At 43.4% G+C, this 27776-nt stretch overlaps 2 protein-coding genes across 16 annotated transcripts in view; both read left to right on the forward strand.

Annotated features, from left to right (window-relative positions):
• Positions 1–116: 116 nt before the first annotated feature.
• On the forward strand, positions 117–23893 carry MPHOSPH9 (M-phase phosphoprotein 9). 12 transcript variants are annotated; one of them, XM_071445000.1, is made up of 24 exons: positions 119–265; positions 2596–2728; positions 2961–3111; positions 4343–4432; positions 7359–7831; positions 8079–8202; positions 8871–8961; positions 10228–10334; positions 10707–10832; positions 11576–12012; positions 12660–12818; positions 13766–13853; positions 14739–14954; positions 15785–15832; positions 16190–16254; positions 16687–16788; positions 18342–18479; positions 18626–18801; positions 19528–19692; positions 20009–20129; positions 20445–20548; positions 21365–21573; positions 21935–22003; positions 22900–23893. In XM_071445000.1, the coding sequence occupies exons 2-24, from the start codon at positions 2622–2624 to the stop codon at positions 22999–23001; spliced, it is 3468 nt and encodes a 1155-aa protein (XP_071301101.1). In that variant the 5' UTR covers positions 119–265; positions 2596–2621; the 3' UTR covers positions 23002–23893. The 12 variants fall into 12 exon arrangements, 11 of the variants coding, with proteins under 11 accessions (XP_071301101.1, XP_071301106.1, XP_071301105.1 ...); XM_071445005.1 differs by having other exon boundaries at positions 11732–12012; XM_071445002.1 differs by lacking the exon at positions 119–265 and adding an exon at positions 504–570.
• A 2112-nt stretch (positions 23894–26005) lies between these two features.
• PITPNM2 (phosphatidylinositol transfer protein membrane associated 2) overlaps positions 26006–27776 on the forward strand; it is a 126272-nt gene continuing 124501 nt past the window's right edge. For 2 of the 4 annotated variants that reach the window (XM_071445019.1, XM_071445018.1), the window contains exon 1: positions 26006–26392. The gene's annotated coding sequence lies outside the window, so the exon portion shown is untranslated. The remainder of the gene's footprint in view (positions 26393–27776) is intronic. The other 2 variants (XM_071445020.1, XM_071445021.1) reach the window with 2 other exon arrangements.

The following is a 27776-nucleotide window of genomic DNA, read 5'->3' on the forward strand; positions in this document are numbered from 1 at the left end:
TTCGGGGACCGGCGCCGAGGCGCGCGCCGGTCGCCTGGCGGCGGCGCGCGGGCTTTGCCGCGCAGCGAATCAGCGCGGGAGGCGCGCGCTCGAGGCGGCCAATCACAGGGCCGGGCTCAGTGCGGAGCGCCCTCTACGCCCGTCCCCACGTTCGAAACTCCCGGCCGCCACTCGCCGGGCGGCCGGTGCAGGGCCGCGCCTGTTCGTCGCTTCACGGCCGCGGGAGGAGGTGGCTGCCGGGCGCCGTGGGCTCTCAGCGATGCGGGTATGAACCGAGCGGGCCCGCGGGCAGCCGGCGGGGGCAGCGCCGCCGCGCTTGGCCGGGTCCCTGCGCCCCATCCTGGAGCCGCGAGGCCGCCCCCAGCGCTCCGCCCCTTTCCCGCAGAGTGACGGGCGATGCAACCAGTCGGAGGCGGCGGCGCTGTCAACATCGCAGAGCGCGAGGAGCGGCCGCCCAATGAGAGCGCGGGGGCGGGGCTTGGCCTGAGCTGGGCGGGGCGGCGGAGCTGCTGCGGGGGCGCTGGTGAAGGGACGGGGCCGTGGAGGGGCCGCGCTGAGTGAGGGTGACATGTGAGGGGTGACTTGTGAGGGGCCCGGGCACCGCGGGGCGAGCGCGGCGCTGGCGAGCGGACGGGGCGCACGCGGAGCCGGGGAGGGGGTTACGGACTGACGGGAGGCGGCCCCGAGGGAGCGGACGTGGTAGAAGGGTCCCTGAGCCCTCGAGGCCCGGGCGGCTCCTGAAGGCGCTGCAGCCCCGCACTGGTTGCGACCTCTGAGGGTCCCTCAAGGTTCGTAGGGAGGTGGGGCCTGGCGGCGGGCACCGAGCCGCCCTGGCACCGCTGAGGGGTCTGGAGGAGTCGGCTCTGGCTCAGGAAGCGCTGCAGAACCTCACGGGCTGCGTGTCGGCGTTTGCTCAAAATCAGCGCCGATATTTCTGAGTTACAAACACCTCGCCGCTTGTATTTTCCCATCCGTGCCCCTTTCTGCCGCTGCGTGGCCGTGTAAGGGCCGCGCTGTGCTGTGCGATCCATGGGTGACAGCGCTCCCGCAGCGCAGTTACAGCTCGCTAATATTTTTTTTTATCGAGAGCAGACTTCTAATGAGGTTATGAAACGAGCCCGTGTCGCAGCTAAGTCCCACCCATTTGCTGTGCTGCCGAGATAGGCCACCCATGATTGCATCCTGGGGATTGGGGGTGACTGATGCAGCCCCCGTCCCCTGCTCAGTGACACTCCCAGCCTCAGCCGTAGCTGTCAGCTATGACAACCTCCAAGTTTTGCAGGCTTCTGGCCTCTAGAAAATGAAGAAAGCCCTGTTTTTTTTTCTTCTTTTCTTTATCCCACAAAGCTCTGCCAGAGGGATGTGTGTGTCTGTGATAACTTCCTTCCAATTCTGGCATTTTCAGCCCTACCCAGAGGAGATAGTGAGTGAGTACCCAGAAAACATTTCTGCTAAAGCCAAGCAGGCTCCAGTAAAACAGAGGAAAATAGGGCAGTTGTCCATCCGTTTCCTTCTGGTAAAAATATTTTATACTTCTGAAATTATTGGAGATATATCTCCAAGAACTTGCAAATAATGAATCTGTAAAACTCATCAGCCCTGTAAAGAGGAATGGTTGTGCTTTGGAGGTGTTATTCTTCTTTAAGGCAGCAGGAATTTATTCTTAGCGTTACCAGACTACCAAGATGATATTTCTTAATGTCTCTTTTTACTCTCCATCCATGGAATGATCATAAGGTTTCTCTTCAGTGTTAGAACACAGGCTGAATTCACCAGGGTCTACAACATGCTGAATATGCCCTATGTAAGAACTGGTTAATTAATTATTTCAAGGGTTTTCTTAGTGAAAGTATGCAAACTTTCACTAGAAAGTGAAGAATATTTTAGTCTCTCCACAGCCAGTCTGCTGTGAGTGCTGTAAGCCCAAGTGTTGTCTATTTATTTATTTATGATGCTTTCAGTTAACCAGCTGCTGTTTTCAACCACTGTGGGATTCCTGTTTGACTCCTTTTTTTGTTGTTTTATTAATTGATCAGAAATGTAGCTCAATTTTTAAGCTTTCTGATTTAATGTTACATAATAACAGTGAAACAAGGAATCTGTGAAAAAAGTAAGCCAAGCATTACGCTCAGAAATGGCAGAATTGGTCGACCCCACTCTAAGTCAGCTGATCTCAGTTTTATTATTTTTGGTGAGTGTGTTTCTTCTAGTGAAGGTTCAGATCCTCAATCACATCTAAATACACTGATAATAGGAGATTTCACACCTTGCACATGGTCTGTGGAGCCCCACATTTAAAGAAAACAACCAATCAGACCCTGAGACCACGGTTTTACCTGGAGTGTTTTGCATTCAGCCTCCTCTCCAGCCAGTCTGGATGTGTTGGGAATCCTTGGAGCTCAAGGCTGAGTGAGCAGCCCCTGCCTGCAGGGCTGGCCCAGGAGAAGGAGGAGTCTGGCTGTGGAATATTTGCACTTTCTGGGATGGTTTAGCTGAAACAACTGTCTCTCCAGTTCCAATTCTATTTCTTCATATAATAAAGTCAAATGTTTTTTTTAAATAAAGAGAGTGATGTTTATTTCTCTCTGCTTTCAGGGTAATGTCTTACCTGGGACTGAGATATGGAAAACAGCAATGTGGTGAATTCTGTACAAGAAACCCCTTTGTGCTCTGCAGACTCTGATGGCAGAAACACCCAGAGCTGTGTCTGCAACTTGAATTCTAACAGGTAATGTGCTGAAGGAATCACTAACAAATACTCTCATTATTGTGGTTCTGCTTAGTTAGCATGCCTTCACAGTAATATTGGTATTAAGGTGAAATTCTTATTTCAGCACGATGAGAGTCCTAAATTGAGTGTATAATTCTGGCAGCATGGCATAGGTAGGGTATTGTTTGGGCCACTGTGTTGCACACCTGACACAATAAATAATGGAGCTGTTTTCCTTGTGTTTCTCTAGACATCCCTCATCCAACCCCAGTGGAGTTTCTGGTTACTCAGGGAATACCAGGTCCTCATTAAAGCCTGGTTCTGTTGAGCTGCTTGCCTCCTTTATGCAAGATATCCAGAACATTGGACATGCTAACTCAGAAATTGTGAGGAACTGTGAGGTATTTGATATTAAATTTTCTTTTTTAAAAGTGATATTAACGTATTTGCTTTGCATTTTGGCAGACGAATCTAATGATACAATTCAGCAGCAAGATCTGGGTTTATTCCTAATGTTGGGACAGATCCTTTACAACAAATGAACTAATCACCTGGCTGGATTTAACTGCAATTTTATTTCAGTGTTTTACAATAATTTGTCTTTATATCTTGGTGTTTAATCATATAACAAAATTATATTAATAATATATATTGTAATATAATATGGATCTGAACATTTTTTTTTCCCAAAGTTACAATAAAGATAGGAAGTTCTTGAACTGAAAAATGTAAACCATTAAAACTGTATCACATCAAACTGGTCTGAAATTATCCTAAAAATTAGAAGGGCTTTTTTTAAAAAGGGTTCTGTTTTGCTTGACTTATTTATATAATCCATGTGTAAAGATGTGTAGGTGATTAGTTTCTTTCCAGATTTAAACCAATGCAAAAATAATGATGTAGTTTCAATGAACTAATTCTCCAGAATTCTTTTTGGAATGTTTTTTGTCCTTTGTATTTTAAATTTTATCAGTGCATTTGGTTATCATAAGGAGCATCAGTTTTGCACACCATGGGTTTGTTCTTGCAGATTTTTGAGCTCCCTGGCTGGGATCCATCCAAGTGTGTGTTGACAGATGCTTAATTTGGGTTCCCTTTAACACCTCCAGGAACAGAATATTGATGTGTGTGTCCCGTGCCCTGTGCTTCAAGCACCAGGCTCCAGAAACATTAGCATCCAATAGTTTTTAAACATCAGATTTTGCCATCTTTCAGGAATGCTGTGTATTTGATTTTTAAAAAAAAATTATCTCTTAGTTTCCATGACATAATTATGCATCCTGGCCTTTAGCTGGATTGCTGAGGGGAGGAGTTTCTTACTGAAGTGGATGGACAGAAGGGGGGTTAATTATCAATTTTAGAATTGCCTGTAATTCATGGAACTGGAATCAACCTTTCCAGAATCTGAGTGTTCTTTGCTGGCAGCTGTTCCTACTTTTAGTTTCCACTGATTGGCATGGTGGGGGCTGAATGTGCTGTGGGGTGGGCAGCCACAGTGCTGTTACTCAACTTTGGATTATGCCAACACCATAATAGGTGTTGGATAGGATTGCAAAGCTATTTGTAGCCAGAGAAAAAGGTAAGAGGTGCAATATTTCTGTGCTTTAATTATTTCACTTTGTGATTTAACAGACAAGGTGGATACAGCTACTGAGACTGGTAGAAAAACAATGCCAGGAACAAATAAATGCCCAGCAAGAGCAGTTCCACCACCAAATCCAAGTAAGTGATGACTGCTCATGGAGCTAGATAAAGCTGAATGATTTTTTTTCTCCCTCCAAAACAATGCAGAGAGGCAGTTAATGGAAGTGGATGACTGGAGTGCTGTTTAAAGGGAGCATATTTGAGACAGCCTTGGTTAATTAACAAAGTAACTGTTAGGAACCATTTCAGGAGTGATTTGTGGATTATTTGTTTTCAGTTATTTTGTTTTCGCAAACATTTGGTTCAGAATGCTCACCTGATAATGTGATTTTGTAGGTACAAGGTTTTTATGAACTGTTAGACTGTATGATTTCTAATTTTGAGCCAATATAGCTTTCTTTTCATTAAAAAAATGTTATACAATTTATCATCCCCTCATCCAGAGAGTATATAGCCCAGGAAAAGCATCACTGTAATAGCTGAACACCAATTTCACCTTCAGTTAAACAGTTTCCTTTCTAAGAATGGAAAACAATCCATGTGAAGGTTCATATCTTTGCTAAACCCTGTTTATCCATTAGAACAAAGCAATGTATATGTATATATAACAGACAATAAAAACTATAAATATATAATGCTTAATTTCTTCATCATTTTGGTTGCTGTTTTTCCCTTCCCTTTCCTGATGCCCTCCACACTAGTAGTAATCAGCAGTTCCTGAACTGAATTTCCAAGAGGTACTGTCCTTTTATCCTATCTCCTGTTTCTCTGCCTCACCTGCCCCCCTCTCCCATCTTGTTCTTTTCCTGTTTCCTTTCCCTTGTTTTTCCTTCCTCCTACTGTAGTGGTTTGATTCACTCGTTGCTGATCATAGTCCCTACTAATCCATTGTGTTGGCTTTGCTGGTTTTTGTCTTTTTTTAATAGGAAAGGTTACCTCTGGAAGAGCTGAGGGTGTGGTGTCAGCAGGGCTTTCTCACTGCATGGGGTGCCACACTAAATGCAAAATCAACAGCTAGAACTGAGCTATTTTATGCATTAAATAAAACAGATGGGGCTGTTCCAAACTTAGCCTGGTGTGCCAGTGATCCAGGGAAAACACTGAAACACAGGCAGCTCAGCACATTCTAGTGAGAGTAATAAAAAGACATAATAATAATAATAATAATAATAATAATAATAATCATCATCATCTGCTTTTTGTGGTAGAAAAGCAAGGTACTGGATCAGCACTCTCACATCTCTGAGATAAGTTTTGCTCCATGCTGGGTTTCAAGACCAAGTGTATTAAAATCTCCATCCTTGTGAGAACAGGGATAAAAACCCTTGAATTCCTTTTGGAATCAGTGGGGGCAGCCCTTGGCTTATGTGATCTATACAAAAAAAAAAAAACTGTGCCAGGGACAAGCTGGATCATCCCATGATCAGACTTTATCAAAGAGATTTTAAAACCAAAATTACAATCCCAAAACTGTAGAACGTACATCTTATTTTTCCATTTTTTTCCATCTCTTGCAGTTATTTTTGACTATGCAAAAAGAAGTAAAAATGCAATTTAATTGGAATAGGAGCCTTTCACTTTTCCTGCACAGGGAATGACAAAGATTGAATGTCAGCAGTGAATCTGATCTTCTCTCCCCCCACTCCAGTTCTGTTCTTTCCCTTCTTTTCTCCCTTCCCTACCTTCCTGACAGCTGGATTACAAAATTGAAATATAAATGATTGCTGCAGTCATGATTGAAATCATTAGCAGAACACAAAACTTTGTAGTGGAAGGAAACTTCATCCCAAGTTTTTTGTTTGTTTGTTATTTTTGGCAGGGAAAGGCTGAACTGAAATTCAGTTGTTTGTTCTATTGCAAGTTAATAAAAAATCTGAGGCTTGATCCTGACTAGCATTACATGTAGGTTCCTCTGAAATTAAATATTCTTTTTTATTTCTTACTTTGAGAGAACAAATCATTTTTGTTCAATTTGTTCTCTCCAGTTGCTATTCACATGTGAGTAATGTACTGTAGTTCTGTGAAAAAACATGAGTTCCATGTTCTTAAAATTATTGCAAGTTTTTTCCTTCTTCCTTTCCTGAGGGAATTAGTTTGAAATATATTCTTGAAAACAATTCTGTGCTCTGTCCTGTCATGTGCAAGAGTTGTGTGCTCCTGCAGTTCAGGAATCTCAGCTGGACTCTGCAGAAGTGCTGGCCACAGGCACAAATGTGAAATCTCTTCACAGCCCTTGGCAAAAGCATGAATTATTTCTCAGAGCTGTTTCAGTATTTCCAGAGCACAGCTGTAAAACTTAGAACTTCAGAAATGACTGACCTAATGTACTGAAATAAGTCTTGTAGGCTAAAGAGCAGGTGACCTGTTAAATCCAGTGATGCAGTTTTGGGTTTGCTCCACTCCATCAGCCACCAGAACAATCAAAAGGTAGAACTTTGTACCATATGAACCTAACAGCATAATATCCAAATTGGGTTTTTTAAAGCCAAGTTTTATGCAATAATCTTGCAGAGGTACATTATTCCTATTCTCATGATAAGAGTAATGGTTAATTCTTCCATCAAAGCATCCTTGCAATCTTTAAAAATGTGTATCCAAGTGAAAAAGTGTTTCAGACCTAAATTTAGCCCAACACCTGGGTAGTTTGTATTTCCTTAGCTGGTTGGTAGGTAACTGTAGTTCTGAGGGCAATTAGTGAATACATTCATGCATGTTTTTTACATGAATAAATGACTACTGAGACTCGTAATTCACTGCATGGAATTCAGGATTGTTCCCATGGACATTTTACTGTTATTTTTACTGTTTTATTTATATTTACTGTTATGCACAGTATGTATTTATCTACTTTATGCATGAGATGTCTGCACATGAAAACTTGGAGTTATATGGAATAAATACTCTAAATCTCCCGCTAATAACACAAATAGAAGATGCATCTAAACAGGAATGTGACTTCTGGCAGGATCTGATGGGAGTTGTGCCTTTTCCTCCCCCCGTGCAGCTGATTCAGGATGAGCTAAAGCAGCTGGTGAGGTTACAGAGCAGCAGCACCCGGGCCGGGAGCGGGGCTGTGCCCTCCCTGCCGGGCCCCATGGGGATGTGCTCGGAGGCGTTCGAGGAGCAGGCGAGCCTGGGGAGCCGCCTGGGATCCGGAGAGGGGGAGAGCCCGGCCGAGGCCTCGGGGCTGCAGCGGGAATGTGCGGGCACGGAGGGCTCCGTGAGCAGCGAGCCCTCCGCCAACAGCGGCTACGGCTCCCTGTCCACGGCGGAGCTGAGCCCTGCCCCGGCCGCGCCCTGCTCGGCCCAGCCTCCCCCCGCGCCGGGGCTGCACGGGGGCCGCCTTCAGAACCAAGGAGAACTCCCAGCAACAACCACACAGGAGAATCCTTCATCAGGAAGGAGAGAGAGCTTGGTTTTTCCTACTGGGTTGGAGCATAAAGGTGATGAAGAGCATCAATGTGGGAAAAAAGCCAAGTAAGTGATAAACTTTCTAATGATGGTAATTTATTATAGACAATCCCCGTTCAGTAAAAGCTGGTGGTCACTGGGGGCATGTCTGAGTTGAATGGAACCTCTGGATGTTCTGCTGCTTGATAGATAAATATATTTATTTAGCCTGATGTTTCTGAGTGATACAGGTCTGCATCTCCAGTGTTTAGCTGTTGGAGATACACTTTGAGGAATTTCCCCTAAATATATGTGTGTGTTTCTTACTATCTAGTAAATCTTTAACGTCATGGGCACAAAAGTTGAAACAAACCCAACCAAAAAGAGTAACTGCAGATGAAGGATGTGTGAACTCTATGCAAGAAAATGAGAGAGTGAAGAGATTACCACTTGAGAATGTAAGTCTCTTTGTATTTCATTATGTTTTTCTAATGCTATTCTTGTGACTGGTATTTTTTCAGAGTTACAGCATGTTCTCATTCAGCATATACTTTCATATTTTAAGCATTTGAGTTCCCATTCACATATTTAAATTTCATGTGGGCATAGTTTACTTCCTGGATCATTCCATACTTAGGCACGGAGCTATTTTGGTTTATTTTATTCATTGCCTAATTTTTGTCTTAACCCCTCCCTGAGTGGCACATGTTCTCTCCTTCTAGAGATTAGGCCACACTGTCAGCTGAGGCTTCAGGTCATGGCAGTTTATTGTGCCCTGTAATTTTTAAAGGATCTTTGATTTCAGCTGGTGATTCCTCTTCTGGCACACAGGATTCTTTGTGTGTTAAGGCATTAACCACTTTGCTCAGGACAAAAACACAGGCACATGTTTTAGGAAATACCAGTTTAATTATGTGGATTAGCTTAGTTCCACTTTTGGCTATGATTACCCTCAATATAAGTGCTGTAGGTTTGGATCATGCTATATAATTCTATATAATCTCTTTGCTTAAAAAGTCTAATAACATTTACATGCAATTTTAAACATTGTACCTTTGTTTTGTTTTTTTTTTTCCCTTACCTTGTGGTTTTTCCTTCTGAATTTGTTTTTCCATTGTAATTTTAGACAAACCTTACTGATGCTGCTTTGCCACCATACACTTTTTACCTCAATCAACCCAAGGAAAGTCCAAATTCTGTAGTGTCAGAAGCTTCAGGTATAGTTAATTTCTTGTGCTTAAATTCCCTTTCTTTTAAATTCTCATTTTTAAAACTCTTACTGGAATGCATCCCCAGTAACTTCAGGGAAGTGAGGAGGATTTAAGCACTGACAGGCTTTGCTATAGCATTAATTCTGTTTCTTGCTTCTGTTTTCAAACTGATGGCAGCTCCTGTGTATTGCTGCTGGCAGATGTAGGACGTGCAGCAGTTGGGATGTTTTTCCAAATTTCTCAGCATTTCAAAGCTGAACCTTGTGTTTAAAGCTGTTTCATAATGGAATTAATGTTAATATGGTAGGATATGAAACATTAGCATCAATGGTGTTGTAATTACAGGAGTTGATGGTAATAGAGGCAGAATTTCTTTACACACTGCATTATTCTTTCTTGTCTGTTTACACAGTTATAGAATCATATAGATTCCATATGATTCTCTAACTGTGTAAATAGACAGGAACAGAATAATGCAGTGTGTAACCTGGTGATTCTTTAATTTGGGGGGAGGGTTGCTTTTTGGTGTTTTGGTAAGGCTTGGCTTTGTGCTTTTGGGGGTGTATGTGAGGGGTGGTTGGTGGTGGATTTGCATGGGTTTGGGGGTTGTGGTTATTGGGGTTTTTAATCAAAGCCAGACAAACTAATTCACGTATTTTGATCATAACAGGGTGGATTCATTTCAGTAACAAGCAGGGGCACAGAGATGCAGCCCTGCAAACTCTGTATAATTGTTGCTTCTTCACAAGCCACTGAGAGAGGGACACATTTAAGAGACTGGAGTGGGATTGAGGCTGTGTCTGTTCCTCTTGTGCCATCCCTCTTAGTCCTGGTAGTTTGTCTTTGCATGCTGCAGAGTGCTGCACAAAGTGAAGAGTTTGTAATATCAGGTGCCTGCCTGGGATTGTTCCTTGGGTGGTGCCAGTTTTAAGTGCTATACTGGAATCATTAGAAATGTAAGTTCATGGTAAATGAGGATTTGCCCCTTGAACACCAAATCTGTGTATTTGAACTGATTTATAGCTTTTATCCCTGGTGCTGGATGATGTGAGACTGGTTATGTTGCCTGTGCTTTGCATTGAGATTTTTCTAACTGCTGGCCTGGTAATAAATGCTCTAATGACATCCTTGAGCAGTAAATGCAAATAACTAATGTACCATTCTTGTTACTGACCAAATAACATTTTACTAATGGGTTTTGGATTCCTGTTCTAGAGCTGCCAGCTTGACATCTGTAGAATTAATTTTCTTCTGGTATTTTTTTTTCATCAGGACTTTCATACTGGAAGTTAGATGAAAAGGAGATGTATCACACTTTACCAGAGAATTTTGGAAGTGACTTGCCTGATGTCTTCTCCACAAAAGTATCACCAGTTCAGGTAAACTTTGTACATGTTTAAAAGTTATTATGTAGTTGCTTTTTGTCTTTGCTGTTTGCCTGTGATGGAAAGAACTCTTTTGTTATCTCAGTCTCTTATAAGAGAGACTGGGATTATTCCTGCACCCCACTAACCTCCCTTGAAATTTACTGACCTTTTGTCATTCAAAAGGAGCTGTGTATAGGAGATGAGCAGTGACTAATTAGTATGTTAAAGGTGTATGTGCCTTGTTAAAAACCCTTTTTTAGCTTGAGTGAAGCTGTGTGCTCTGAGCTGCTTTATTAGCTAAACCCACCCCAGAACTCGCTTATCTTTGTTGGGGGTGGAGGATTGTGTTCAGAAGAAGTAATGTAGCAATTTTGCCTGTTGAAGTTGTCTTCTGCTGATGAAAGGAAGTTGTCATCACTGAAGGATATTTATCATAAAAGACAAAGGGAAAACCAGCAGCTGCCAGACCAGAGTTTTACGCCTTCTTCCCAGCCAAGCCACCCACCAGAGGTAACATCAATTTCTTTACTTCACGGATCAGTTGAGGATGTGCTGGGCATGTTTCACACGGCTTGGCCCCTGCTGCCACCTCCAGTGTTGTGCTGGAACAGCAATTTGAGCAGCTTGGGAAAGGATCCAGCTTGGAGAACCTCTAAGAACAGCCTGAGCAGAGAAGCACCTTTGCTGCACAACCTTGAGGATGCCGCAGGGACGGATCCGCTGCTGCTGGGGCTGCAGCTGCTGAGCTGCACCTGGAACTGCAGCACCAGGGTTTGTTCCACCCATGGAACAGAACAGGCACAGCTTGTGGAAATGATTCTTTCTCATGTCTATTTTTTATATAGCTCTCAGTCCTGGACATAACTCAGGAATGGTGGCTGCTGTGTGTACTGTTTAGGTAATTGATGAAGTGCTTTTGTAACCCTGCAAAGTTATTGTTTCAACACACAGGCAGACATCATAATCTTCCAGGCTGCATAACTGAAATTTCAGAGGTTTTCTAGAAAGCTACAGATCTTGGATATGTCCTTTATTAATGGAAACTCAGAAACTCAAGTTGCAGTTATTGGGAATGTGTATTGTCATTTCAGTGTTGCAGAACTGACATTTTATTTGTCACTTCCAAATGATTGTAATAATATTCAGTATAATACCTGCAGTATGTTCTATGGTTTACTGATGCCTTGAGATAAATCTTGTTCTTGTAAATGGAGTTAAATCACAATTTTTTAGCATTGTAACTTATTTCCTAGATCTTGACGTTGGACCCGACCCTGCATATGAAGCCAGGCCAGCAGAACCAGGGACTCTGTTTTTTCAGGACTCCTGCAGACTCTGCTCCCTTTTCTCCAGACTCTATGGCAGAGCCCGGATTTCCAAGTCATTGTGACACAGACTCTTTTTCACAGACAAGTCATTCACCTCAGCTGGATGATTCTCCAACACACCCTGCCAGCAGCAGGGCTGTGCACTTGGACCTATGGAGAAATCACCCATTCCAGAGTGAAAACAGGGCCAGGTCTCCCTTCCCAGTGGCTCACAGGGATGCTGACAATGATCATTCTGTCAACGCTGAGGAGGAGGAAACTCTGACTCTAACTCCATCTTCTCTTACTCAGTGTGCTGACAGCACTTTGCCAGATTACAGCCTTTCAGTGGCATCTCTTGAAGATCCTGTGGTAATGTCTAAGTAAGTAATTTTTTCTTTTTTAAAAGTCAAAAGTTTGGTACTTTCATGAAAGGAACGAAACAATGGTAGTGAGCCAAACAAAATATGTGAGTTTTCTTGGTTGTGTCTCTTTATACATAAAAATAAAAATAAATCCTTTCTCATAGGCTGTGTGAGGGAGTTCATTTAGGCAGAGAATTTCAAAGTTCTGGGGAGGGTTTTTTTTTACTCTAGAATCAAATGCAGAGAAGCACAGAATTTACTGTGCTTAGGTAAAATAAAAATCCTCCATTCACTGTTGAAGCTCTGATGATTTACACTGGACAAGCAGACAGGGCATATCTTCCATGTATGAGGGCTTGTAAAAAGTAAAGCTTTATTTTGTGTTTGTATATAATAATCATATATACCTGTATATACTTATATACCTGTATATTAGTTTGTATAAATTTGTATATAATAATCATAATATTTATCTCTATTAATGCGAAGACTTCTCTGCCTTAGATGACAAAGCTGTCTTTGCTTTAGGTTCAATGCAAATAGAGTTTTGTAAGGGACATCTCTGTGCTGAGTTCATTATGTCCAAATGAATCCAGAATCCACAAATTAATCCACATGATTGTGTGCATGGCTGGAATTCTCTAAAATTCTTATATTGAAAACAGGATTAGGCAGAGCCTGAGGGAAAAGCACGCCCGACACATCGCTGATCTACGAGCTTACTATGACTGTGAGATCCAGAGCTTGAAACAGCAGCTGGAGTCCAGCCACAGAACTGCTGCATCTGAGGAGCTGAAGCAAATCAATCAGAGCCTTGCTGACAGGTACTGTTTGTCCTTCCTGTCTTTCTCTTTAGGTGGTGCTCTGTGTATTTTCAAGACTGAGTAGCCTTGTTTGCAATGTCTCGAACAGTTTATGTCCCTCTTCAGTTCTGAAGATTTCATGTATCTGTGATACTAACATTTCCCTCTTAAATATAAACTTTGCATTATTTAATGCAGTTGCTAAGTTGTGGCTGCCCCATCCCTGGTTAAGGAGTTGGGCAGGGCCCTGAGCTGCCTCATCTTGTGGAAGATGTCCCTGCTCTTGGCAGGGGGGTTGGAACTGGATGAGCTTTAAGGTCCCTTCCAACTTGAACTATTCCATGTTTCTGTGGAGATCAGCTCACTATTGTTAGACAGTAAATGTGGTCTTTGGACCACAGTTCTTGTTTGACCTGTTTTTTCCTGGAGCCAGTGCAAGCTTCCCTCAGGACTGGCTGGCAGGCAGAGGTACTCTGAGCAGTTTGTAATGGAATGATTTTGATTTTTGTTGGGAAGATTCTGCTCTCCTGTCATGCTGGTGAACATCATCCTCCTGTACCTTCCATGTCACAGCCACAGGTCTCACAGGAGCAGTCCTGAGTTCATTGCTGCCTTTACCCTGGAGTCTGGGTGCCCCAGCTGTGCATTCCATTATCTACAGCTTGAGTGTTTGCTGTACAGAGAATATTGATGTGATTTCTGTGTAATTATTGACAGTTAAAACACATATTGCACATTTAGACAGCTGAAATACTGCACAAAATTTATGAATTCCAGTTTCCTTCTCATCCCAGTCCACCACAGCCCTTCTGAGCAGAGACACTGGTGGGGCTGAAAAATGTGGGAGGAGATCACAGACTGGGCACCAAAATTTGTGGGGATGCTTGAGGAAGGAAAAAAGGCTATAAAATGTAGGTTTATTATGTGTAGATTTCAAGAGCTTGGTGTAATCTCTATGTTCCAAACAGGTGTGACCAGTTAGATTCAGCTCTGAATGAAGCAAGTGCTCACATAAAAGCCCTTGAAAGTAAGAATAATCAACTAGAAAAGCAAGTGGTAAGTATCTGTTCTTAAACCAAGTTGTTTTTAAGTGAAAAGGTAAAAGTATTAACTTTTTCATTAATCAGTTGATCAGTGTTTCCATACTTCTCTCTTTTTATTTTTAACCTTAAAACCTTTCCCTTAATCTATAACATCAGCCCACATGTTACACAGTGACTTTCCTACCTGAGTTTCTTAGGATTCCCTACTTGAATCATCATCACTGTTGCTTGTGAACTTTTTTCAGGTTAGCAGGGATCAAACCAAGTCTAAGAGTGAAATACTGTGATGTGTTTGTCCCATTCCTCTTTAATTTTCTTTCTTTATTTATTTTGTTTTAATTACTTTCTTACTTGATTGGTGATAAAAGAAATCTCATGCTGGGGCAAAAAAACTCTCTTTAGGTATATTTGCTGTTTTTCTAGCTAGGGCAGACCTGTTTGCTTGTGCATAAATTAATGCATACCTGCATTAATTATTATTCTAATTAATTAATTAATTATTAGCCAGGTAATTATTATTAGTCAAAACCCAGGACACTTTGTCATGACAGTTGAACTTTGTCATCAGAGTTAGACCTGCAGAGATTAATTCCACCTTCTATAGGCATTTTTCTATGCTGGGAAGTAAGTCTATCAGATGGATTGGAGGCTTCACCTCTAGACATTTAAAATCCTATACAATAAATACATTTTGGGTGGGTTTAATCTTCATTTTCATTCTTTCCAAGTCAAAGAAATGAGCAAAAATCTTGTTTAGTTCATGTACAGGTGTATCCTTGTTTTCTGTGCGGGCGATTTCAAGATAATTCATTGAAATTAAAAATAATCTTAGAAATAATTAATCTGCCAGGAAAAAAGGCTGTTTTAAACACTGTAAAGGATGTTTGCTGTCCTGCAGGCAGATTGGAGGGAGCGTTTCTATGCCCTCAGTGACAATTCCAAGGCGCTGCAGGAGCGGCTGGAGGAGATGCGCACGAGCCACAAGGAGAAGGACAACACCATCAGCCGCCTGCAGTCCCGCCTCAGGGAGCTGGAGGAGGCCTTTGAGAAGGCTTACAAGTTATCTGACAATAAAAACACAAGGCTCCAGGAAGAAAACAAAATGTTTCAAAATGTGAGTAAGGAAATGGACTTTGGTGTTGGCAGGGGGGTGGCAGCAAGTCCAGGTGTGAAAAATACTCTGAGTCTACAGCTGGGAAGTGTTAAGGCACAACAAGAAAACAGAAATTCCTCAGCTGACTCCTTCCTAGGCTGGGTGTTGGAGGGCACTGTGGACCTAAAAGATATTTAAAAGCAATTATTTAAGGCAGCAAATGTAGACTTGATGTGGTAACCCTTGCAATAGTTTGTCTCAGGAATTTTATTACTCTAGGTTGAAGATACTACATTAAATTTTACAAAGTAATTTTTCCTCTCTTAAGCTTGTTGGAGATGGACTAAACTTTTCATAGCTCATCCCAACTTGCTAAAACTGTTCATTGTGTGTGGTTTTAGTCTGAATCTAAGGAATTGCTCCTCTGATTGTTTAGGAAGAGCTTTATGGAATGTTTAAATGGACTGGCAGAATGGGTATTAGCTGGAAAAGCTACTTCATGCTTTAACTTCTTTTTTACAATTGAAATTTCAAAAGACAAATTCACTTTTAAAGTCTCTGAGGAATCTAACTGGTTCATTCATTCAGTTTCTTTAGAGACAAATAATTTGAAAATTAGAAATACATTCTATAAGTAGCTCTGTCTCCTCCTGTCCTGTCTATAACTTTTTGTTCCAATTGGAAGATGTTGATAAGAAGAAGTTAACAAATACTATTAAAGTACATTTTGTATCCCCTGTAGTGCTTCTGCATGTGTTAGCCAAGCTGTTGAGATGATTTTACAGCAGCCAACAAAACTGTTAATTGACTGTGGTCTCACTGTGGGTTGGTGTTCTTTTGTTTTGTTTTAGCTCTTAGGAGAATACGAATCCCTTGGAAAAGAACATGAAAGAGTAAAGGTAGGCACACAGTGGATAATTAAAAACCTAAACATGCAAACTTTCTGATAATATTCCAGATGAATTAACTGAAATATCTTGAAAAAGCTCAAACAGAAAGATCCATATTTATCTTTACTGGTAACTTTCTTCTTTGGAGTCCTGGAGGGAAAAGGAAGGAAACTGGAATTTGTTATTTTCCAGTCATAGGCAGCAAAAATACTGCAAAGTCAAAGCTGCAGAAATTTAATGGACCCTTTGCACTAGGAAGGTGTAATTGATGTGTTGTTTCCAAGACTGATGTGGAGTTACTTGGGTTTTATTTAATGCACTTCTGCAGTTTCTGGACTTTTTACATTTTTCTTTGTGTCCTCGTAGGATTCATTAAATACAACTGAAAACAAATTGCTGGATGCCAACACAGAGATTTCTGATTTGAAAAGGTAACTGTGAAACTTATTATTGTTTTAACAATATGAAATACAAACTGTGGGCTAAATGTCTGCTCCCAGAGTGTGAGGGCTGTAGATCTTTCAAGTTTAATCACATTTTATGAAGCATTTCATGTTGCTTCATGCTACTGCTACAAACTAAAAATCTCATTAATTTAGGATATGCATTTTTTTCTACTTCTCTGCTTCATCAGCAGTGTTGTCTGGTCCTGTCTTTCTGGCCAGATTTACCTGATTTATTTAACTTCAAATTCAAATACATATTTATATCCATATTTAGATAGAGATGCATAGACAGAAATGCAGCAGTTGCTCTTGTTCTCCTGCTTCATCCAGAATATCTGAATAAAATGAGCTAAACTCCTAAGAAAGATGATGTTTATTTTATGCCATTTAAATCATCTCCTAATGCATCTTTTTAAGGACAATTTTAAAACTTGAAGCTCAGCTCAAGCAGGTGGAACACGAAAATGCCCTGAAACTTCGCCATATAAGTGAAAATCGTTTAAGAACCTCTTGTGCCAAGTAAGTGAACATGAAGACATGAAAACAATGGGTTTTAGAATAGCTTTGGACATGTTTTGGCTAAAAATGGATCAAGATGAGGTCAGTCCATGGGCTGAACTGGATTGAACACACGTGATGTAATCCAGAGGTTGGATATGCCAAGAAATTCTGAAACCCAAGTGAATACTCTGCAATGCATCTCTGCCTTGGCCAGCTGTGCCTGCTCCTCACAAAGCAGTGTTTGCTGGGTCTCAGCTGAACTCCCAGCTCCACAAAGATCTTGGGAATTCACCTGATAGCCCAGTTAGGCATTGGAGGTTTTCCTTGTGTGTCACTGGTTTGAAAGGCTGATTCCTGCTCACTGTGGTTCTAAATAGAATTTGTACAGGTAACCTGAGAGCAGAGGGGAAGTTCAGTTAGAATGAACACTCTGGTTTGAATTGGGATTTATGTTAAGGAAAGTCAAGTTGATCTGTGCTCTGCTTTTGTTTGTTTGAGGGGTTTTTACCCCATTTTAAAGGCCTGAAAAGCTTTGTCCCCCCTCTGGTTTTTGTTACTTTTGGCCTGGTCAGTGTCTCCCATTTCAGCACTGATGCTCTGGAGCCCACATTAATGACAATTAATGTGGTTTGGGGGTGTCCATTGGGATGTGTGGAACAGGAGTATCTTGGGGAGATTAGGATTTTGGTGATTATGAGGACAGAAATATGTATGTATTAATATATTAAAGACACAGATTTCTGTTTAGAGCTCTTTTAATATTTATGAACCAGCCCTGTCAACAATGAACAGAAAACAGGAAGGCCTGGACATGGCAGACCCTGTTCATCAATCAGGGAGGGGGGATGTGAGAGCCAGTATGGATTTAGAAGTTAATCTGTCCCTAAGTGATCCCAGAGGCTCAAGGGAAGCCTCATTCCAATTGAATGCCCAGCAGGAAGATTTACACAATAGTGCCTCTAGTTCATAGCTTGGGTAAACAAGTCCCCTTTTTTTCCTAATTATCTGCTTTCCTGTGTATAGAAATCACATTTTTCTTTTGATATCTCAGGATAATGGTCTACTAATTGATACTTACTAGTTGATATTTGTCACTCTCAGGTTATCAACGCTGGCTTTTTCTTGTTTTTTGTTTTTTCTTTTTTATTTTTCTAATAATTGTTGTCCAAAGGAAAGCTGGGATCAGATGCTCTGAACTACTGCAGTAATCTCCACCAAATGTTTTCATTTAATTAGTTGAGATCTACTTGCAACCCAAACCTGGGTCTGAGTAAGCAGCATTAAATTACACGAAGATCTTTGTGGAGCTCTGCATTCTGAGCAGATTGTGTAATTTAGACTGAAACCTCAACATATGGCTTTTTTTCCCCCCAAATATTCTATTTTTACCTTGCAAGCATGTTTTTAAAAGCAGTTACTTTTCCCACAGTATTTACGAGTTTATTGTATATTTGTTTCTGTTTACTGGAATAAATCACAGGTTTTTCTTTAAAAACAAAACAGAAACAAACATAAACCCCCCTCCCAAACTCCAAAGCCTTTAATAATTTTGAAGCTTTTTATTCCCACAGCAAGTTGGGAACTCCTGATGTCAGCAGGAGAAAGTGGTTGATACCAGGAGCTGAATATTCCATTTTCACTGGGCAGCCTTTGGAGGGCCAGGAGAGCCCCAAAGACAACAGGCTGGAAGAAACCTATATTCCTTCTAGGTGAGTTGGTTTCTGAAACCTGAACTAAACTAAAATCTGAACTAAATTTCTCCATGCTTTTTGTTTATTCTGTTCCTGTTTGTGTATATGAAATAAAATAAAATACTTGATTTTTTTTTTCCTTCCACCACCTCATATTATTCAAGGCACCATTCTCCTCCTGAGAAAGACTCCTCACAGGAAGACTCTTCAACCAACACAATAGGAAAGAAAGAAAATGAGATGTCTGAAGCACCAATTATAAAAGCCTTTAAAGAACTTGAAGAAGGAAAAACCCTTAAAGATTGGGGTACACAGACAGAAAAAGAAGATGCACCAGCTAGTAACTCTTATTTTTATATTCCTGAACATGTCTTTACTGGCTTTTCTCTGTTTGCATGTCTTTTGCCTTTGCTATTCTCAGCATTCAAGTCCACCAGGCTTCAGTGCTGGGATAAAAAAGGTTTTGGCATGCAAACTTGTGGGGTTCTCTTAAGAAAATTCAAAGTTAGATATCTTAGTGATTTGTTTAGAATAGGGGGAATGCAGAGGTTACTGTTAGGTCTCAAGCTGAGATTAGTTAATGTGTCCTTTTCTCTGAATATCTCAGTATTTATAAACAGTTAATGGAGTCCTAACAAGGTCTGGCTGCTGTAAATCCATTTCAGTTTCCATGGTGTTTATGGGAATGGAACTGAGGGACTGGGACTGCCCTGAGCTGTAACAATGCTGATTTAGAGAAAACACTGAGTCTGTCTGAAAATCTTGTATTCTGGGCCTCAGGCAGGTCCTTCAGCCTTTCCCAGAAGATGCTTTTGCCCTGATTTCCACTGTTTCTCTGTTCAACTGTGTTACTCAGCATAATTTCTCTCTCACACACTGCAGAGATCCATTTTCATGAGTTAAATGAAACATGAATTTCATGTTCTGAGTAGGAAAGAGAGATTGAGCAGAACAGCACAAATAACGTTGATGTGAGGGATAAAAAGCTCAGTTCAGGGGAATATTTGTGAATTCTTGTGCTGAAAAAGATTGATTAATAAGAGAACTTTTTTTTTCTTTTCATTAGAACCATCAACTCGACGTCAGACTGTGGGGTTTGTTGAACCTTCTTTGGTTGCAAGCAGATCTCCAGAGAAAGGGAGAGACCAGCACAGACCCAAACGGTTCAGCTCCCCCTCTGGCCAGAGGTCATCGTCCCTTCCTCCTGCCAACAGGAAATCCAACACTCCCAGTCAGTGCCTTGCTCAGCTTTGCTTTGTGTCCCTCAAAAGGCAGAATCAAATCATGAAAGGCTGCTCTAGAAAATGGAAAAATAGGGACAGGGTTTCTGCATTGTTCTGGCAGTCTGAAAAAGTCATGTCTGTAATCACAGAATACGTGAGGGTTCTAAGTTTATTTTCATTTTTGCATGTTGTGATGCACTTCTCATCTAATGGAGATAAACATGCAGCCAGCTTTGAAGAGCACTGTTTGGAGCTGCAAGCACACGAGTGGGAGGTACTGCACTGGGGACTTTGAGGTACATAAACATGCTTTGTCTTTTGCAGCAAGAAGAGAGATAATGCTGGCACCAGTGTCTGTGACATACAGCCCAAAACGATCTCCAAAGGAAAACCTCTCTCCTGGATTCAGCCATTTGCTCAGCAGAAATGAAAACTCAGTGACAAGGTAAGAGTCTGGTGAATACAGTTGTGTTCTGATCATTTTTAGAGCAGCAGGATGTTTATCCAGGCTTCATGCTGCTGTTTCTTGTTCATTAAATATCCTTGAAAATAAGTTGTGAAGATTTCTGAATATAAAGCTAAGTTGTGCTTTTTAAAATCTGGCAAAGAAAATGTAGAATGATTGAACAGGATTTAGAAGACTTAATCTTCTTCTAAAAAAAAATTGTTTATTCAACCAAAAGGTGAAAAAGTAGAAAAGAATGTATTGCTTGGTACATGACTGCTAACAAGTAATTGCTGTGTGCTTCCTGCTCTGTAGGTTTGATATACTTCTAGATGACCTGGAAACTGGTGCTGCTTCTACTTTACAGCACAATAATCCAAGGAAAAGGCTCCAGTTTCAGTCACTAGATGATGTAGAAGGTAATCTGTCAAAGTGGAGAACTGTTCTTTATTTTTGTACCACAATTCTTTCCACAGTGGTAGTAGCTGCTTAACTAGAAAGCTGACTCTTTACTCTGTGAAGTCCAACTTTTAAAAATCCTCTAAATCTTGCCTTATTCCTGTAGACAGAGAAATCCTATTCATACAGAATTTTATTTTTATGTATATGTGTGCGTGCACAAACACAGTGGAACAAGAAAAATAATTAAATTGAGAAAGAAGGGCAATACATTTTCCTGTGCTTAACTCAGTTATCCAATGCATATCTTAGTGGGGTCTATATTAAGATGTACACACTGAGTCATGCTAATAAAATCCTATTGCTAAACATTGCATTATGGACAGCAAAGAGTAACTAATAAAACCAGTTGTTTCAGGTTTTTTGAAATGGTTGATCTTTTCTCACTTAGGTAGTCCTTGTCACCATGTTCTGCTTTTTGGTTTTATCCATGCTCTTACTTAGACTGGTGTTTGCATGACAACCAGTCAGCTTGGTGGTACTTAGAAATGTACCAGTAAAAGTAATTCCTAATTAGTACAACACAGGAATCTGGTTGTTAACCATAAAATATGCTGTGTTTCAAAGATCCCCTAAAGATGACCCATACAAATGCTTTGCATTCCTTTGGGAAGCTGTTCAAGGCAAGGACTGAGGCTTTGCTCTGCCCTCTCCTTGGCTCATGCACTGCCAAAACCACACTGCTCATGCTGCCATTAGTTTCTTTTTCTGTCCTGTGTAACAATTTCCCAGATAATTACAAAACAAATAAAACTATTCAATTGTTCTGTTGCTAGGAAGGCAGCATTCAGGTGTCAGGCAGAGCCCCTGTACTGAATCTGTCAGTAATGGAATGAAGAAAGCAGCAGCAGCTTGGGAGGAGAGGAGCCAGAGACACGAGGCCGTGCAATCACCTTGTGAGGAAGACTTCAAGTACACAGCAAGGATTCCCACTCTGGCTGAAACTGAGAGGCTTTTTGATGAGCTGACTCACGAAAAGCAACAGGCAAAGATTATTTTTGTTTTCAAGTTGTGACAAATAGTAATTGTTCTCTGAGAGGTGAGGGATATGGAGCCTTTTATCCATGGAATGTGTGGCTGAAATTCATCCACAACTTCAGTGTCACATCAGGAATGTGCCATTGTCCTTCCCTGTCCCTAAATTCATTAAAGGAGAATTTAAAAAGGAGAGTCCCTGTAACAAACCCAGTGTGGGTGGGGGTTGGCACAGTATTATGGTGTTAAAGAACAAAACTCTCCATGTAGCTGTGATCCATACACCTCACCTCTCCTTCTGTAAGAGGACTTAGGAAGGCTCATATTGGCTCTTGAAACTAATTTACAGCTGAAGTGTTTTCTGTTATTAGATTGAGGCTGCACTCAGCCGAATCCCTTGTTCTGGTGGAAGAATGACCTTGCAAGCAAGACTAAATCAGGTGAAAAAGCTTCTCTGTATTACTGTTCTCTTCTGTTCTTCCACAACTGAGAATACATAATGTAGAGGAAAGATCCTCTGGGTAGTGAGTGTGATTACTGTGGGAATTTTTATATTGGTTTTTATATTATTTAATATCTTCTATTTTTTGTACATGGGATGCATTTTGCCAAATTACTGCAAGAATAGTCTGTTCTTGTGCTAAAACTGAGAGGGAGAGAAAGGCAATGCATTAACAAAATGCAGTGACTATGAAATAGATCCCTGAAGCTGCAGAGAGGGTGTTGTGCTGTAGGGGAAATGGAAAGGTTTAGTTTTTGTTTGGTTGGATATTGTCTCCTTGAAAGCACAAAGTAAGAAGGTAAAAATAACTGGTTTAGGTGGAATACAGGGAAGCGCTGTCTGTGGAAAACTCTGCAGACTCTTTTAAGAAAAACAAGTCTCAAAGTTATCTTATAGAGGTCTCTGCAAAGCCTTCAATGTCAGCATTTCCTGAATTGTGATCCCAGGGTGTGTTACCAATTTATCAATTTGAAATTAAAAGTGCATTCCAGTAAATCAATACTGCCACTCATTACAGTGGTCAACTGTTTCCTAAATATGCTTATTTCCTAAATATGCCTAATATTCCTAATTATCAGCCTGTCCTAATTCTTGTCAGGTTTCTCTCATGGAGTTTTGTAAGTCATGTGTTAAAAAAGCCAAAAAATACATAAAAATAACATGACAAGTTTGTGGGTCTGGCTCTGGTTTTTGGGTGATAACAATGCACCTAAGGCCTCAAAAGAGATACCAGGAATATAGGAATGATAGCAGTTTCCTAATTTTAGAAGGATCATTGGATTTCATGATACATTATTAATGCTTTTTGTTCTTTCTTTTAACTCCTCCTTTTAGGAAGCCCTGGAAGATCGTTTGGAAAGAATTAACAGAGATTTGGGGTTAATACGAATGACTCTGAAAAGATTTCATGTTTTGAGAACCTCTGCAAATCTTTGACAGTTCTTGACTGCAAATATAGTTTTTTTTTTGCACTAATATATAATGATGCACTCAGTAAATGCAAATTGTTTTGTATTTTTATAAACCCTGAAAAGTAGTTTTGCAACCATGTTACCCTTTACAAACAGCAATATTTTGTACTTCAAACAGCCACCTCTATTTTAAACGTATTTTGTTACACCTGAGAAATCAATGTTTATCCTGTATTGTAATATTTTTAGAAATATTAATTATTTTTAAATAGTGATATTCAATTTATAATAAGAAACTAAAAGGCAGCTTGTTTTCAGAAAAAAAAATGGTAGTGTTACCCTTTTGCACTTGGTTTTCCTCCACCATTTTATAAATATTTATGGTGTGATGTAAATACCTCCTTAGCCAAGAGGAGATTTTGGACTTTAATACAAAAAGCAACATGAGTTACCTGTGCTGGAGAGAACCACTGTTGTGTGGTAAATCCTTTTCATTTAAACCTTGACCATGGGTGTTTGTCCTTGGGACAGAACTGTGAGCAACACTTGCACCGTGGCTGCCTGGGGCGGGCACATCCTTCTCTGGTGGATGTGAAGCCTCCCAGCAGTCCCATGAGGGGTGTTTTGATACTGTGAGTGCCAGGATCCACCTGGCAGCAGCCTCCTGCCTCCCAGGGAACAGCTCAGCTCCAGCTGACACTCCAGGACTGGAACTCCTTCCCTGAAGTTACTGGTTCCCTGTGCCAGGCTGGGTTTTGTGCCAGTGTTCTGTTCGTGTACATTTCATGTCTTTGTGAACAGAAATTAATTTTTCTTGGTGAAAAAAATACGTATTTGCCAGTTGACATGTTGTTGCATTACTGTCCAACATTGATATTTTGGTTTGTATTTTAATATTAAATAAATGTTTAATTAGATTCTTTCCTCCTGCCCAAGTACAGTAATAGGCTCTGGGATATTACATCAGAGATAATGTAGGTTTTAATCATATTGTGTGTTTCAAATTCTGTCCTTGTTCAAGATGTTTGGCCACCAATGATGTGATTACAGGGCCAGAATAGCTGTCATAAAGGAAGCTTGAGAAGGTCTGATTCTAAAATTAGAGTGCTGTGGTTTAAGATATTTGATGAGGAATTGTCCAACCCATGCATGGTCTTTTCAGAAATTCTGTAGTTTTTGCAACCCTGTGGGTACTCCCAGTGCAAGATCAGAGCTGGGGAGAAGTCAAGGATGGGAGCTTCTCGTTTTCTCCTCTACTCTAAAATGCAGAAATTGGGTCTGAATGCTTGGAGAGGAGTTGCTCCAATGTATTCTCAGTCTCCACAAACAGATGTACAATTCTGATGGCATTCCATGTTCTCACTGGTAATTTTTACTTAGAAGGGGTGAGGGGTGGAAAAAATAATCTTTTCTTCCCTATATAACTCGATTCAGCTGCAGTTTTCCTACTATTCTGTTATTAACAGGTACAGTTTTAAAGCATTCTTCAGAAATATCAGTCAGCCAGCAGGATTTTTCCAAGGAATCCATCACAGGAACAATTCATGAGTCCAGTAATGGTCTTGTTTTCTTTCATCAGTGCTACAGCAAAACCAAAGAATTTTCCTGACAGACATTAGAGGCAAGTAGGTAAATCAGCTCAGCTCTTTCACTGCCTCTCCTTGTAACCTCCCTTCATCTCCATTCTCTCCAGCACTATTCATATTCATGGACTCTTTTTTATTACATCCAGAAAACTGAATTGTGAGTCAGAATTTATTTTTTAATCAAAAGTCCTCCTCCATCTGTCGGAGCTCTTTAGGCTATTTCTGTTCTATTATAACACTGAAGGGGGGGAAAAAAGTGTTGCTTTGAGTAAACTTCTAGGCCAACCTTCCCAGCTATCTGTGTGACCTGTTCCGTGTGGTGCCTTTGGCCTGATTCATCAGAGGGGCAGAGGCTCTGCAGTTCCAGATTAAATCAGTGGGAGGCCTGAATGCTCAGTGCTCCTGAAAATCAGACCCAAAGCACCAGAAACTGGGACACAGGGAGGCTCAGTGCCTGCCGGCCCTGCCCTTTGCTGGACATTGTCCTTTTGTTTTTAATCCCCTTTCAACTTCCCCTTAACACCAGAAAATTGCCTTGTTCTCTCTTTGAGGACACATAAGGATTTCCAGATAACCAGAGAGGCTTTAGCTTCCTCTGTGGAGGACTTTAGTCATCTTCCTCTTGTGTTCTCACCTGACACCTCCCAGCTATGTTGGTGTTTATCGCCTTTCCAGATCTACAAGCTCCTGCCTGGAGCCCCAGGCTCTCCTCTCCCTCAGTCTGCCCTCGCAAGACACTCCCAAGCATACTTTTCTCTATGATAATAAACATTTCAACTCTTCCAGATCTCAGATTTAAACTTTGGAAAATAAAATTTGTTTGTTCACGTCTCTAGACAGCAAATTAAAGAAGTTGTAGGTTTTATAGGTTTAGGCTGTAGTGTGGACTACAGCTTAAATGGCAATGCAGGGAGCAGTTACAAACAAACTGCGAGCACTTTGCAGAGAGGGAAGAAGCGCTCTGCTGATGCATCCTGAATGAAAAACAACCGCAGGAAATCAACAAAGGTTTTAAAGGCCACGGTAAATTTAATCGCAGGGTCTTTTCCTGAGGTTTCTGCATAAAGCGATCGCTGAACTTTTTGAGATTTTTATTTTTCCCTACTGAGCTTTGCAGAGAGTGAAACTCGGGGAGTCGCCAGAGCTGCTCCGGGGGCAGGTGAGGGCAGAGCGCGGGCTGGGGCTCGGTGAGCCTCGTGACCCTCGCTGCGGGCACCGCTACCGGCAGCGAGCGGGGGAACGAGCCCGGAGCGGAGGAAGGCGGTACCAGCCCGGAGATCCCCGCACCATCCGCTCGCTCTTCCCCGGCTCTTCCCCCGCTCCTTCCCCGGCTCTTTCCCCGCTCCTTCCCCTCACGGCGGGGCGGTCCCGCTGCCCCGCGCTCCTGACCGCGGCCGCCAGGCGGCGCCCTCACCCCGCCCGCTCGCCTGAGGGAGCGCGGAGCGGCGCGGGGAAGGAAGTGGCGGCTCCCGGTGCTGCCGGTGCGCGGGGCTCGGCTCGCTCGGCGGGCGGATAAATCCGCGCGGCCGCCGTGCCACGGCAGGGCAGGGGCAGTGCCGGCGCGGGGCTCTTCGCCTTCCCCGCTCCCTCCTCCCCCGCAGCTGCGGCGGCCCGCCCGCCTCGCCTTCCCCCGCCTCCGCCGTCCCCGCGCCGCGGCAGCGCCGGCGGGCGAGGAGCTGCCCGCGCCCGGCCCGCCCGCGCCGGGGATTATGCCAGCGGCGCGCGGGCATGCCGGCAGGCAGCGACCCGTAGGCAACGGCAGCCGCCGAGCCGCGGCGGCATCGGCAGCAGCAGCAGCGGGAGCCGCGGCCGCCGCGCCGGGAGCAGTCGGTGCGTGGCGGGGGGCGCTGAGGGCGGGCGGGGGGCGGCGGGGCGAGCACCGACACCTGGCGGCCCCCGGGATGGCCCGGCCGTGCCTCGGCGGGGGCGGGAACCGCGGCGGGCCTGAGGGGAGCTGAGCTGGGGTGGCCGGGCCCGCGGGGCGGCTGCGGCTCTGTAGAGGGGCCGGTGCGGCGCGGGGGCCCCTCCCGGGACCGCGGAACGGCCCCCGCGGGCCGCGGCGGGTCCCGGCCGGCACCTGGAGGCTGCCGCGGCCTCAGCGGGGCCGGGCTGTCCGTCCTCCCCCGGGATGCGGCGGTAAAAGTTTCCCGATAGAGCAGTCGGTCACCGGGAGGGCCCCGCGGCCATGGCAGCGCCCGGCACCGCACGGCAGGGACGCGGGGTCCGGCGTGTGGTGGCACGGCCGGTGCCGGGCTCTCCCTGCGCTGGCGGGCTGCGGGCGGCAGGCACCGCTCCGTGCCCGCGGGGACAGCCGGGGACGGATGGACGGACGGACGGACGGACGGAGCACACTCCCTGCCGGGTCGCGGCACCCGGAGCGTTCGGGGCGGTCATGGCTCGGGGCCGGAGCCAGCCCCCGGGAGAGCTCCGTCCTGGCCCCCTTCCTCCGGTACCGCATCTCCCAGCCTTGAATTTCACCGAATTCGGCTCAAGGCAGAGGCCCCCGGTGGAGGTTTTGCCGTGCGGTGGCCTCGGACGGGGCCTGGCCGTGGGGAGGGCGTGAGGGGCTACCCGGGGGTGTCTCCCATCCCTGAGGGAGAAGAGGGCGAGACCCGCAGCAGCCTCAAAGAACAAATGCCGGTGACTGATCATAGCTGAGGGACAGCCCCGTGAGCTTTCGGGGCTCGAGACCTCCCTGTGTCAGGGCATGCTGGGTGGTGACTGGAGCTGGCCGTGCTCCTCAGGCGGTGCTTTTCCTTGCGGGAGTGGGAGGAAGCGATTCTTCCCTTTGGAAAGAGCAGAATGCCCATTCCTCAGCTGGATGATGGGCTGCAAGAGGGGATTCTTTTTACTGGGCCCGGCAGTCCTTTCTCCTGGCCTCCCCGCCCCTTGACAGAAGCTTTGTGTTCCCCAACTCTGTGCTCCATCCTGGAGCGTGCTGCTGCTCCATGGCTACAGCGTGAACAGCTCCAGCTTTTTGCCCAGCTGTGGGAGGATTAAATCCCTTCCTTCACGTCCTCCCCAGCCTCTCCTGCTCTGCTGAAGGAGCAGAAGCCCAGAGTGCACCGAGGTGCTCAGCCTGGAGCTGAGGGCATCATTCAGGGAGCCCCTCAGAGGAGCGCCCTGCTCAGTCAGCTACACAAGTCAGTCCTGTCACATTTCACTTTTAAATGCCACGACTGAGGTGAAGTTTATTTTAACAAAAAGAAAAAAA

This window comes from Agelaius tricolor, unplaced genomic scaffold (genome assembly GCF_023055355.1).
Source record: "Agelaius tricolor isolate 1412-34295 unplaced genomic scaffold, bAgeTri1.0.p SCAF_20, whole genome shotgun sequence".
Lineage (NCBI taxonomy): Eukaryota > Metazoa > Chordata > Aves > Passeriformes > Icteridae > Agelaius > Agelaius tricolor.